This window comes from Ochotona princeps, chromosome 1, assembly GCF_030435755.1.
Source record: "Ochotona princeps isolate mOchPri1 chromosome 1, mOchPri1.hap1, whole genome shotgun sequence".
Taxonomy (NCBI): Eukaryota; Metazoa; Chordata; class Mammalia; order Lagomorpha; family Ochotonidae; genus Ochotona; species Ochotona princeps.
The window spans coordinates 90,524,723-90,539,421 of NC_080832.1; the positions used below are offsets into that span (position 1 = coordinate 90,524,723).

The 14,699-nt window shown below is 35.0% G+C and overlaps 1 protein-coding gene across 1 annotated transcript in view; it reads left to right on the forward strand.

Annotated features, from left to right (window-relative positions):
* Window positions 1-14,699, forward strand: part of LOC131481299 (protein eyes shut homolog) — a 1,058,324-nt gene that overhangs the window by 771,210 nt on the left and 272,415 nt on the right. The window contains exon 20 of the mRNA XM_058669692.1: window positions 1,312-1,476. Coding sequence (XP_058525675.1) covers window positions 1,312-1,476 — 165 coding nt within the window. The remainder of the gene's footprint in view (window positions 1-1,311; window positions 1,477-14,699) is intronic.

Genomic DNA, 14,699 nt, shown 5'->3' on the forward strand with positions numbered 1-14,699 from the left:
AACTTCAATAGGTACCTTGCTCCAAGTTGTAAAACTGCCTCTTGTTGTATGGATGGGAAAAAATTTACTCTTCCTTTCAGTAAACTCAATTAGCAAACACAGATGGCCTGTGTTTTTCTCCTGTTTCTTTTTTTTTTTTTTTCTGTATGTATGTATTTTTTTTTATTTATTTAAAGCGGAAAAGAAGACTTTCTCCAAGATTAATGTACTAGGGAATAAGGCCCAGAACTCAAATTCTTTGAAGTAATGAATGAGTAGGCGCATTTTTTAAGAAACAGGAGAAATGTCCATCAGTTTATTGGGGAGACCATCTTTGGTCCAAAGGCATTTCTCCTGTTTCTTAAAAAATGCTCCTACTCATTCATTACTTCAAAGAATTTGAGTTCTGGGCCTTATTCCCTAGTACATTAATCTTGGAGAAAGTCTTCTTTTCCGCTTTAAGTCTCCTCAACTTTTGCTTTTTCACAGGCAAGTTGCCATTAGTATAAAGAATATAATTTTAACAGGAATATTTAGAACAGAACTGAAGTAGTAGTGACCAGTCCAAGACTGGTAGTGGTTACAAATCCTAGAGTTGCAGTTCTCAAATTATCTCAGAAGAGGCTAAAAATACCAGATTTAGCAGCTAAAAACAAATAAATTTAACCTAGTTAAATTTAAATTTCAAATAAACAATATTTTTCCATCAAATGAGCTACCATTTGTTACTATAGTGTTTGGGCCATACCAACAATAATAATGTATGTTTTTTGAAATTCAAACTCGACTAAGAACACATATTTTACCTGGAATCCCTAATTGGAGAGACATAATTAGCTTTAAACATCTGTCATTCTGGGGCCAGAACTGTGGCATATCGGACTAATATGCTTATAACCTGGGTAACGGCAGAGGATGATTCAATTTATTGGGCCCCTGCATCCATGCAGGAGATCTGGAAGCAATTCCTGGCTTTGGATCGGCTCAGCACCAATAATATCTTTTATGATCACAATCAGCCATTTACATCTCAGAATATTTTGAGTATCTAATGGAAATTATGATTTTCCGTGCAATTTCAGGGTTTTTATAAATAATATCCATCCATGAACATACAATGAGTGTTCTTAATATAAATATTTCTCCCGGAGTAGTGGTCATGTGAGATAATAACTTAATATTTATTATACTTCTAGAACTTCTAAAATTGAAACTAATATTTCTGTAAAAAATGAGTGTAAAGATTTTTAATGAATGCTAATTATGAATGCTATGTTCTAATCTACTAAAACTAAATGTTTTCAGAGCAAACATATCATTTATTTTGTTTAGATGCAGGTTTATTTTTTCCATATTTCAATGGAAATTCATATTTGGAGCTGCCACTGTTTGCAATCTTGGATAAGTTGAAGTCTGTCCTGGGAAAGGAACAAAACAGAATTGTTACCATCCACTTGACTATAAAAACAAGCACTTCAAATGGAACCGTTCTCTACAGTGAGTATTAAATGTTTGACCTCCTGTATGTCATATTTCATTTTCAAATGTTCATCTATTGAATCAATGAATTATTCATTTAAATATTGTGTGAAACTTGTCCAGCCTAGTGCACGAAGCATTCCCAAACAAGAAATCATAGTTCTTTGTATTTCTGTAGCAGTTTCTTTAATTTATGAGTCATTCAATGGAACTTGACTCACAAACAGGCTCTGAACCAGCAAGAATATAGCGAACATGTGAATGTTATGGCATATGGCAGAAGCAGTAGAACATAAAAGCTGCAGTAGTTTCAAAACATATTTTTATGATATAAATCACTAATATGAATTGCGTTTAATTCTTGCTAGAATGGAAGAAAGCATTCCAAAGTTGGAATTCCTGTAACAATTGGGAAGAGGCATATCAGTCTCATCAGTATCTAGTATCACGATATAAAAAGTGACATTAACAGTATTTACTGAATACTGTTTCTGCTATATTAACTCATATGTTCTTAGTTCAAAAGTCTCCATAATCAGAATTTACAGGTCTATTATTTTTCTTACTAATAGGGTGTATTATTTTAGGTACTCAAAATATAAAATATATATGTTAATTTTAACAATTCTTATATTGAATGAAAAATTTTTTCAGAACTCTACTTGAGCCAACTTGTTAAGTCCTAAATGATTCATTCCTCTGCTTCAGTTTGCAAAATCGAACATTAGTATGTGTTTTCTGAACAAGACTTAAACCCTTTTATTATTTTACTATTAGTTAAAGGCCAAAAAGAAATATTTTGGGAAATTTGATGAAGTTAGATGTTTGAAACATTAAAATGAGCTTTATATTTTGGAAAGAAACTAACTTGTTAGAACTAGCATTATTTATTCCCTAGGAACAGAAGCACCCATTTTAAAATGATGCCTTTAGAAGCATGATTTATTTATGCTAAAAGGGAGAGAGAGAAGAAAGGAAAATGGAAAACTGGCTTTTATATGAAATCTAAAGCTGTTAGAAACTTGGAAGTAATAGTGCATTGCAGAAAAAAACAAAACAAACACAGAACAAAAAAAAAACCACAAACATAATAATTTTAAGCCACAGACCAAAGTGATTTTCTACCTTTGCAATTTTTTAAGCTGTGTAGAATTGAATGGTGTTACCTTGGGGAAAATGTGTTTTTACCAACTAGAAACAGCTCAGAGTTGAAGCAGCAGCCAACCTCCGGGAATTTTCCTGCTCTGGACCTATGCTCCTGGCGCATGTCCATGCTGCCACTCAATGTGGTTTTTTGAAGGCCAACGGGAATAGATGCTAAGCCTATACACACACACTGTTCAAGTTGGTGCTTTAAAGTAAATCAAGTGAAATTCAAGCTGATGTTCGTACTATAGGAGTATTTCTGTCTTTCTTATCCTATGACTTGCCAAACCACTACAACTGGAAATTATTAGTAAGAAAAATAGTAATACTATATTCATCATCAATGTTTGTCTTATATAATTATTGCTGTCATAGAACTAGAAATGATAAGGCTGTTTACTCAAAGGAATTTTGTGACTTGTGAATGGAGAAAATGTTTTTGTCTGTAAAGCCTTGTTTTTGTTCTCTGTGAAGTGGTAATTTAACCCTGCGCTGTTAGAGTATCTCAGCAGAATGTTTTGTAGGGTTTCCACTTTCTATCCTCTTGACCTCTGTCAGCTTCCTAAAAGTCTCAGAACAAACAAACACAAAATATCCTGTGATTCAGCTAGATAACTGTCCTGTACCATGGTGTAAAGGTGAATTTTCTTTCTTTTGAAATTTATATACTATGTGTAAAAGCTATTAAAAGTAGTGAGGAAATTAAAACATGTTTCTTTTTAGATTTTTGAAGTCTTTTTCTTTGTCTTGTTATTTTATCAGTCTTGAATTTATTCCTAAACATTTCCATTCAGCTCAATTTTATTTCACAAACATTTATTCAACATTATTTCATATTATCAAGCAAGGAAAAGAGATAGAGAAACAGCAGGCTGATAAACTGAAGCCCGCTTTGAATTATATTCCTAGTTCAGAACTGTACATTTATCTTGTCTCAGTTTGCCTAACCAACTAATTGATGTTGAAAAGGGACAAAGGGAAGATAAAACTTGAATCCGTATGGAGTTACAGTGGAAATCTTTAGAAAGGATAGTTTTACAAAGAACACTCTGTGGGAGAGAGACAGCTCTGAGAGCAGCAGTTAAGATGAAAAGAAAGCTTTTAGAGTCCGCCACTGAACCAATTCAGAATTCTGGAACCCAGTCAAAAGAGCTACTAATAGGTCACGGGAGAAGGGATGAGACCACACAAAATTCTTTAGGTGCACTTTCACAAAATGAGCTCTATTCAGCAAGCAGTATCAATCAGGAGGTTTCATCATGGGATATGTTACTATGCAGTTGAATTCATTCTGTGCTGTTGCTTTGAAAAGAAATAAGCATGCCCTGTAGAAGTATGTGATCTTTGAGAATTAGGAGCAGACATCTGACCAAATCACAGGAGGCAAATTACATGAGGAACTCCAGTGGGAGGACAGGATTCAGATTCAATCTTTGTATTGCTTAATGTTTATATTTAAGCTCAAACGCAAAAAAAAAAAAAAATTATTATAGCTATTTATTCCAGAGAGGATTCGCCAGACAAGTAGGATTAGTGAACATCTTTTTTCAGGGTGTTGGGGAGTTAGGGAGGGCTAAAAGAAGATATTTCTGATAGTATTGAAGAAAGCAAAATTAAATCTGAAGGCTCATAATACCTGTCTTTCTCTGAAAAGATCCCCAGCAGTACACGCACTATCTTTATTAGATAGTTATTGTGCTTTGTTCCAGTGACAAAGCCAATGAAATCCCACAACATTATTAGAAACCATCTTATTTCCCTAAGAGGAAAAAAGTTTACTCTATAATTTAAATCAATTCTGCAACTTATGAAATTATTTAAATTCTTTCTCCCTCCTTAAATTTTTCAATAAATTTAGCTCCCGGCTTACATGACAGCAAGGGCTGTTGATGCAATGGATGGCCAAACCCATATGTTGCCATTTATAAACTACTGCCAAACTGCCTTTCATTGGATCTTGCCTATTTTTTATGATAGTCAAGTCAAATTTAACGGATTTTGAATGTGTGGGATGTGCAATGTTGCGGGGTGGGAGCAAGATCATACCAGACATGTGTAAGGCTTATTAAGGATCTTTATTAACCAAGCTTGGTAATAACAGGGCTTACTAGAAATACCAATTCACAAGTCCATATAGCAGTCCAATCAAGCGTGACCCCAAGAGGAATAAATGGTCTTTACCCTGAAGTCCATTCATTAAGTAAAGACCTGTGTTCCAGCTTCCCCAACAATACAAGTTATCCTAAGAGACATGCAATGAATAACCCGGACACACTTACAAAGCTGCAGACATTCACCTTTCCCTTACTTCTCTGCCCATATTTCACTACTGCTAGGCCTCACCTCTCCTGGAACTCCTAACAGCACACAAACTAGAAATACAAAACATCTTAGCATTGCTATCTTTATTGTCCCACCCAAACAGTAAAAAGGTGATGAATACAGACATACAGGGACAATGTCCTGGGACGGTCAAGAGTCGGAATGCCAGAATAACGCAAGCACACGACCAAGAGAGCAAGCCCCTCTTTATCATGAGCCTTTATAGGGGCTTGTGAGGGGAGTGGTTACAAAACATCACAATATCACCCCTCTCAGGTGAGAGTCATAGGTGGGCAGGAGGGAACACCTAGGTGGAGGGAGTGACTTCTAAGCTCATGACCCTGGACTAGCTGACTAGCTCACTACACAATAACGTTCTCTTTGTCATTGTGAGGGATGAAACATTGAATAAGAGATATTCTGTATCCCTAGTTTCTCAACAGTTAGTGGAGAGATACTACATATATAACCATATGAGGAAGTTGATGATAGTCGGCCTTATAATAGGTAATAAATTAAGAACCGGAGCAGAAGGATTTATTCCAGTGTTAGTTTGTACATGCATTTCTTCATTGATGGGGAACACTCCTAACGCAGAGTTGTACTATAGCTGCCTATTCTACCTGACCATATCAGTGCCTGAACCAGGGTCTTGTGTGAAATAAACACTACTGAAATAGTTCTTAATGTTCCATTTGTGCGTAACCTTGATGATTTTGATGAAAAATAAGTAGGCACTGAATCTTTACTTGAATAAATTACCCTATTGAGCATTTTTATATTTTCTTTCTATTATAAGTGGAAACATTGAAGATACGAATAGTTTTGTCAAAATGTATGATTAGTAAAAGATGATCCTTCCTACATCTGCTTGAAGAATCAGGTCCACAGATAAGTGGGAAATATTTTTATAATGGTAATAAGGTAATGGGCCCAGCGGAATGGCCTAGTGGCTGGATGCTCGCCTTGAATGTGCTGGGATCCCATATGGCCACTCGTTTATGTCCCAGCTGCTCTGTTTCCCATTCAGGCCCCTGCTTGTGGACTGGGAAAGCAGTCAAGAATGGCCCAAAGCCTTGGAACCCTATACCCAAATGGAACACCAAGAATAAGCACCTGGCTCATGACTTCGGATCGGCTCAGCTCTGGCCATTGCGACCACCTGGGGAGTGAACCAGTGGACAGAGGATTTTTCTATCTCCCCTCTCTGTAAAATCTGCCTTTCCAATAAAAATAAATCTTTTTTAAAAAGTAAATATTTTTGCAAGCCTATGGTTTCCAACTGTCCAGCTCTGTGACTATAGCATAAAAGAAACATAGTCAGTATATGAGTGTTCAAATGTGGCCATGCTTCCAATTAAATTTTATTTACAAAATTGGCCAGTGGCAAAATTTTTTCTGGTGTCATAATTTTTCCTACAATGATATGACTTAATACTTTTCTCTAGAAACGAAACAATTAAACTCTACAATATAAAAATTTATTATTCAGTAAAAAATACACTTCCTTCTTTTAATGTAACAATTCCATGTAGAATAGACCAACCAGAAACAATTTTTCTTCTGATAGAGGCAGGGGCAAAATCAAATAAATAAAACAAAATGAGCTCCTTCAAAAATTAATACTACTTCCATGACAATTTTGAGAATGATGCAATCCAGTGATTAAGAAAATTATTTTGCGGCATAGGGGAGGAAGGCATTTGGCATACTGGTTAAGAAAGTGGTTACAAAAGCCTAATCCCTGTGTTGGTGTGTCAAGGTTTGAAATCAATATAGATCTTTTGACTGTGACTTCCTGCTAATGCGAATCTGGAAGGCCTAAGTAATTGGGCTTCTGCCACTGAAGTTAAAGACTTGGGTTGAACTGAATTTCCAGCTTTTCAGTTCTGCTTTGACCTTGGGTCAGCCTTGGTCATTTCTAGGATTTAGGAAGTACACCAGTGAAATTAAGTAGCTAGCTTTTTTTCTCTTTCAGTTTCTTTGGCTGTCTTTCTCTCCCTCTTTCTTTCTGTCTTTCTTTTTCTCACACTGTCGCTCTTTCCCTCTTTCTCAAATAAGTAACTGAAAAAAAAAAACAGTAAGGAGAAACTTAAAGTGAAATTGGGCTACCTGGCTGTTTGGGCAAGTTACTTAGCATTTATTTAAAATGGAAAAGAATGTTAAATACCAAGATAAGAAAAAGTTGTTGCCAGGATTGAGAGAGTTAACACATTTAGCCTGCTTAAAACGATGCTTGCCTTAGAGCAAACCTGAAGAACTGTTAAATATCTTAGTTACTCAGATAAAACTTTAACCTCTGCACCATATAACTTGCCTAGGGAACAGAGGTAAGAACAATAAGAATTAGGGGCCCAGGATACAGCATTTTGTCTAATCTCATTAATGTTGCATTCACGTGATGAATATGTTCATCCTGATGAAGAATAGACTATTTATAAAAATCCTGGGGTGATAAACAGGATAGTAATGAGTAAACATGTGATTTCTGATTTCATTCTCATCCATTTATTCCACATGAAGAACACTCATTCCTTCTGAGATATTTGTATTAATGGTACTTCTATCGGTCAACTACAGTTTTCAGATTGAAGAAGTTTAAGCTGTCTGTATATTTTCAGAAACTGACCCCAAAGCTAGTGTCTAGTAGCACATAGTAAACTTGTGTTTCATGATCAGTTATGCATTCCAAAATGCTGCCATACTCCCCAGAGGTTCTCTTTCAGTCTACTGACCATATAATCGGCTTTCACATCCATTGCCTATGTGACCACAGGCTACACAGCATCTTCAAACCATGAACTTTGGCTGCTGAGATCACTAGTGAAATTGCTGCCACCACCTTCAAATCCAAACTTCTAGGGGTAGCCAGGAAAAGGGAATTAATCGTAAGGGTACAGCAAAAGCATCTGCTGCTTGGAGAGCTCATGACGAGACTCAGGAAACAGTGCATCATGTGCCGTAACACCGCAGTTGGAAAGCACATCCTAATGCTGCCAAAGATAGCATGACGAAACATCAGTAACTAATCAAGTGCACATCAGAGCCCATGTCAGTTGTGAGCGAACTGAACAATACAGGATAAATCTGTTAACCTTCTGTTCTTAGACTATAAATGATACAGCTATGATTTTCATTATCAAACTCGTAGAGTTTGGGAAATATACATAAAAATGCTTTGAATGTAAGATATCTTTTGAATGTTTATTTGAAAAAGATCTCAAACTTCCATAGATGTTCAGAGCATTCATTTAAAAAGCTCAATTAGAGACATGATTTTTAATGGAAGTGATATAAACACTCTACAATAGTCCTGTGACTTGATGAAATATTTATATTTAGAAAATGTCACATCTGCAACTAAACTCAGTATCAGTCAAACTAAAATTTTAAAGCTGACAAGGATATCTTTGCTTCTTCTGTGTGATAATTTATTTCATTGGTATTCCTTTCTTATGAGATAAATTATAGTGATATAAGTTCTAACTATGTATCTCTGTGTAATAATTATCTTTCTAAAATGTGAAACTCAGTTTCTTAGGATTAAAATGTTATGAGAACTAAGAACTGAAGTCCATTATACTGTATATCGTTCCAGGCAGTACTTTTATGCTTAACAAACATTAAAGCAGCTAGCATGATCATGATTTAATTAGCATACAGCAAGTTTGAATGCCATGGGTTTTGGTAGCTTTCAAAATATGATCCAGAACAAAAACACCAAAAAAAAAGCATAAATGAATTAATGAAAAAAGTACTGCACAGCCTAAAATCATAAAAACTGTTTAAAGAGAAAGACAGATTTGCACTCCTTCCTTAATAGATTATCAAGCATCTTTTCACTGAAACAACAGAATGACTTTCTTTCAATTCCCTACTAATGAGCTCTTCCAGAGCTTTCAAGTTCCACCCAAAATAGCACATATAGGAACATTATGACGAAAAATACACTGCTTTTATCATTTGATATATGAAGCAGAGACAGAGGAGCCCAGGTTTGTTTAATGGATTTGATTTCAATGAATAATGTTATATTAAATTTATTATGACGTCAAGTTTGAGTTATTCAACCAGTAAGTTTAATATAAAAATACACACTTTTATCTAAGAATTATTTATATTTTTCTTTGTTAGTACTGTTTTGAAATTCCTGATTTCTTTTCTCCTTTTACTGGTTGCCACTAGTTTTTTCAGTCTAAAGTCAAATACCAGTCTTCATAATATGTTTAAAATGGACCTGTAATTCTGTTAGTGGAAACCAAATAATTGCTTCCTGATTTATTCAACTTTTCTCCAGTTATGGAAGATAGGTTACAAAATACAAAGTCAATTGATTTCAGATTAGAAAAGTTGATCAATGAAATAATATATCTTACATTCCCTAAGGGGCTTAATTTGCTGTTGATATACATAAATGCATCTTAGCCTCGGGTCTTTCATGTCTTCACCTACCTTCACATTTTACCTGCAAAACACGTTGAACTCATTTATAAATATTATTAATTTTTAAATTTCCTATCAATAAAATGTATCAATACAGTGTTAAGCAAAGAAAGAAGCCCAATTGTTTAATTCTGTTACCATTCCTTTAACTTTTATTAAACCAACCATATTTTATACCATGTGACAAGGTAGCTATGGCCCTTAATGGGAAGTTTACACACTTAGGTAGGACTGTTCACTTTTTTAATTGATTTTAGTGACTAAGCATTCTTTAAAATATGAGCCTAGGAGGGTAATATAAAGCCATTTGTAAAAATATAAATAGAAAAACATTTTAGTAAAAATCATAGAATGGATAAGGATAACAGATGATCCCTCAGTGCATAATCTCCTTGCTCTCAGCCACTTGTAAAAGCAAGAGAGTGGAGAGAGTACCAACTTTCAAGGAAGAACCTTATGCAATTTCCTAATATAACCCTTTATGGGTCCAGGAAGGAAAAACAAAGATGGTGGTGCTGTCTCCTGTGTCTAAATGTGTTCCTGTTAGCATCCAGCTCCAGTCAAAAATAATACTAGAAATTCTTCATGAGATCTAAAATTCAGAAAAAAGCAGCCCAAGTATTGTTACAGAACTAAAGTGAAAACCAGGGAACACCCTAAAGAATTCAAGCCCAAAATGGATTACAAATTAATCTCAGGAGATTCAAAAAAATGTGAAGGTGCCTGGCCCAGTTATGCTCAATTGAACCTTAGCGGACTGAGTGTGCCTGATAATGGGACATTTAGGCACACATCCAGTCATTTCCATCCCTGTTTTATTGCAGCTTTTGTCATTCCTACTTTATTACTAAATCTGCAATGTTAATTTGTCTATTTGGCTACTCACTTCTGAAGTATTGATTTGGTCTATGTTGTATTATTTATATCACTTTATATTACCCTCTTGCTGAATTTGTTCTCTTAATTCCTTCAATTCTATACCTTTAAGCGCTAATAGGACACATGTTTTTGTACCTTGTATCGCTTATGTTCCCACCCCAGATTTTTCAACTATGTTTAGAATCTTTCCTTCCCCGTCTTGGCTATTCTCAATGAGTATCTGCCCAGTTCAAGATGACCATGTTGCAGGAAACTCCGTTTGTATTATATTCTGTGCAAATTTCACCCCTTAGACTTGGTTTTACTTGTTCTAATGTGATGGGAATAATGTCCCACCATAATTTAAAAATTAGAATTTGTGCATTCTCCTTTGTTTAAAGGACAATTTTCAAAATGTAGTAAGCAGTATTTGCCTATTAATTAGTGTAAGAGATAGTAAGATTATCACCAGCTTAAAGGAGAATTCAAGAAAGAGAGACACATACATCATGATGAATTATGAAGTGAATATACAAATAGAGGGAATATCACTCTGCCCATGAGATAATCAATTGCATTTTACCAGCTAACAATTTGTATTGTTAAGTATCAACTTTACAGAGCTGTGAATAACTCAAAGACAAAGACAGATGAACATAAGCTGGACAATACACCATTCTTTTCTTGTGTCAGAGTCACCTTACCCTAAATAATTGTTTTGAGTCCTGAGTGTTACTTTTAATTCAGTCCTCCAGAGTCTGAGATATGGGTAAGAGGCAGCGTTTCTTGACATTCTTTCTGAAGTAATAAATAAACATTTATTTACATCTTAGCAGTAGCTTCACTCTTTTTTCCCCTTTGAAGTAGAACTAGGCTCTAACAGGGAGATAGTCCATGGGTGTGTGCAGACTCCTGAAGGATCTCCTACATCTCGGGCTGTCCAGAAAGTCAGTATCTCTGTGTTTATACTTGCACTCATGATGCAAAAATCATGATGCAAAACACTGCTGGTCGCTTAATGTTGAGCGAGTGACACTAAATCATACCACCTGTCGTCATGGTGTTCTCCACTATGCACCTAAAGTAAAAGTGCCACTTTAAAATGGTGTTAGTGATGTAATATAATAATTTTGTATATTTTAACTCATGAGTGTACAAATTTTAATACAGTAAATGTTGAGGGAAAGCACATGTGCAACACTTAAAAGGGATGAACAGAGAAACTGGTTTTACAGACTTGAGTATTTGGCAACTATTTTCTCAAAAAATAATAAAGCAAGCTTATCACTTCATGCACGGAAAACCGCCAACAGTATTTGCTACTAATCATAAAGTCTAAACATTCTAAGCATTGGTACTTTTGACACTCTACAGTTGCCATAATTAACTTGAGAGCTTCTGAACACTTTCTGATCATTTCAATAGTAATATTAATTAATTTTTACAATGTATAATAAAATACATCAATATTTGAGACATTTACATGCTTCAGTGAAACTATTTTTCAGACAATCAGTGCATAACGTTACAGAATCATGCATGTAGAAAACATTCACTCTAAGTACTAACAAGACTAATGAGATTTTAATCTGATAGCATATGCAAAATTCATTAACATAGCTTCAGTTTTCACATTGGAATTAAACTCTAAGAAAGTTTAAGGACTTTTTCAAGTTTGTGCATGTCTGAAAAAGATTATTAAAATAACCATTCCTTACCAACTACATTCCTATGTGAGACTGGATGTCATATTCTTCATCCACATCAAAAATTCACAGCAGATAAATTACAGAAGTAGAAAACAACTTTAACTCTATTGTGAAGTTTGACATAAAAGATACTTGCAAAGTTATAGAATAGCACCCTGTGCTTTGCTTTTTACCCTTTTTCATGTTTTAAAAGTATAGTAACTTCTACAAAACCTGTCACTAAATTTAACATGTAAGGGAATTTTTTTAATAATATATAAAATCCTTTTTTAAGATTTATCTATTATTGTTGGAAAGGCAGATCAGGTTTACAGAGAGAAAGAGGAGGGACAGAAAGATACTCCCCAAATGGCCAAAATGGCCAGAGCTGAGCCGACCTGAAGCTAGAAATTTCAGAATTCTCTTTCAGGTCTCCGACATGGGTACAAGGTGTCAAGGCTTTGGGCAATCCTCCACTGCATTCCCAGGACACAAACTGTGCCCATATGGGATTTCAGCACTTCAAGGTGAGGGTTTAGCCATTGAGCCTTTGTGCCGGGCCCATAATATGTAAAATTCTATGTTTTAAATCACAAGTCTATATCAAAATTTGCTAACTATAGGAAGAACTTTTGAGTTTTTCAATTGATTTTGAGTGTATAAAGGGTTCTTTAAGAACTTGAGAGCTACTAACAAAGCTTTCATTTTGAAATAATTGTGTAACATGATATTGGTCTCATAAAAATCTCTGTATTTTATGTATCAATTTTCATATCTGTAAAAGTGTTCACTAAATATTAATGTCATTTCTGATACTTGTGATTTTGGAGAGATTTAAGACACTTCTATTGGTGCTTCTTATAGTACCTGAGCATAAAACAAAAACATTATTGTAAATACATAATTGCATATACTAATAAGAATAGAAAACATGAATATTCAAAACAGTTAATATACACAACATAAATATCTAAGAACTTAATAATTCTGAAAATCACTTACCATGATGATTTTGGATCAATTAGAAATCAAAATAGCAAAATGGAATTTGATGTATTAGTTTTCTATTTGTGGTGTGGTACACTGCAGCCAACTTAGTGATTGAAAACAATGATTTTATTCTTTTGCACTTTATGGGTCAGAATTCCTAAATGAGTTTTTGATCCTCGAGTCAAGTTGCAGGGCGTGTTCTTTCTGTATATTTCGGAGGAAAATCCACTCCTGGACTCCTCTAGCTCTAGTAGCTACCGCTCTTGGGTGGTTTGTGGGTGCACCATTTCTGTCTCTGCTTCCATAGTCACATGGCCATCTGCTTGTCCATCCTCCTACCTTCCCCTGCCTCACTCTAAAAGGAATACTAGTGATTGCATTTAGAACAAGCTCAGTTAACACAGCATAACCTACCTAATTTAATCATGTCTGGACAGTCTTTGTAAGGTAGCACTAACAGATGCAGGCAATTAGGACCATAATTCAACCTGACAAAACTCCATACTTATAATATGTGGAGAAATCAATTCTAGGTAGAATAAATTTCTTAAGGAAAGCTTACAGAAGATAATTTAGTAGAATAAACTTTATGACTTTGGAACAAGCAGTCTTAAATCTGACATAAAAAGACTTTAAGTAATAACCATGATTGAAATAATTTATAAGTTAACCTAAGCTAAAATTAAGCAAATTCAGCTTTATGGGTTTGATAAGTGAATCTGAGAATTAAGGAAAATACTTATGATAAATATTAATGAAAACTTTGTATCCAAGAAGCAAGAAAAAACAATGAAGTATATAATGATATTTCACCAAGAAATATCTTAAAATAGATAGTGAATATAAGAATATATTCAAATTTGCCAAGGATCAGAAGAATAAAATCTGAAACTCAAATAAATACAATACAGATAGACTCTGTAAGGTTAGTATACCAGATGACAGTAAGGAGCCAGTAATGTAGCTCCTAACTATCACTACCTGCAACGTTGACATCCACATGGGCAAATATTTGACCCCAGTTGCTCGACGTTAAAGCTGCCTGCATGCTAATACACCTGGGAAGACAGTGGAAGTTGTCCCAAATGGCTGGGTCTACGCCACCTACAGGGAGACCTGTATCGAGTTCAGGCTCCTGAATTTAACCTGGCCCAGCCCTGGAGAATGAACATGTGGAAGATTGGTTTCTCCCCTACTCTCTGATTCTAAACTTCATGTAACTAAATAAATAAAATTTATGAAAAAAGGAACTCTTGTACACTGTTAGCAAAGATTTAAATATGAGCAGCCTTGTGTATATATACACACAGACAGGAGTATGTCCATTTGAACATTATATATATATATAAACTATAACATTATATAATATGTACATTTGACATATATATAACATATGTGTATATACATATAATTATCAAGCTGCACAATTCATAATAACCAAAAATTACAGAAATGGGCATCTAGAATATAGAGAATATCTGAATTATAGATATTTTTTAAAGATTTGTTTTTTAAGTTGGAGAGTCAGATATAAAGAGAGGAGGAGAGAGAGGGAGATCTTCACTCCAATGATTCACTCACCGAGCTACTGCAAAGGCTGGAGTTGAGCTAATCTGAAGCCAGGAGCCAGAACTTCCTCCAGGTCTCCAGGGTCCCAAGGCTTTGGGCAATCCTTTACTGCTTTCCCAGATCACAAGCAGGGAGCTGGATGGGAAGCAGGGCTGCCGGAATTAGAACCGGCACCCATATGGGATCCCTGAACATTCAAGGTGAGGACTTTAGCCACTAGGCCAC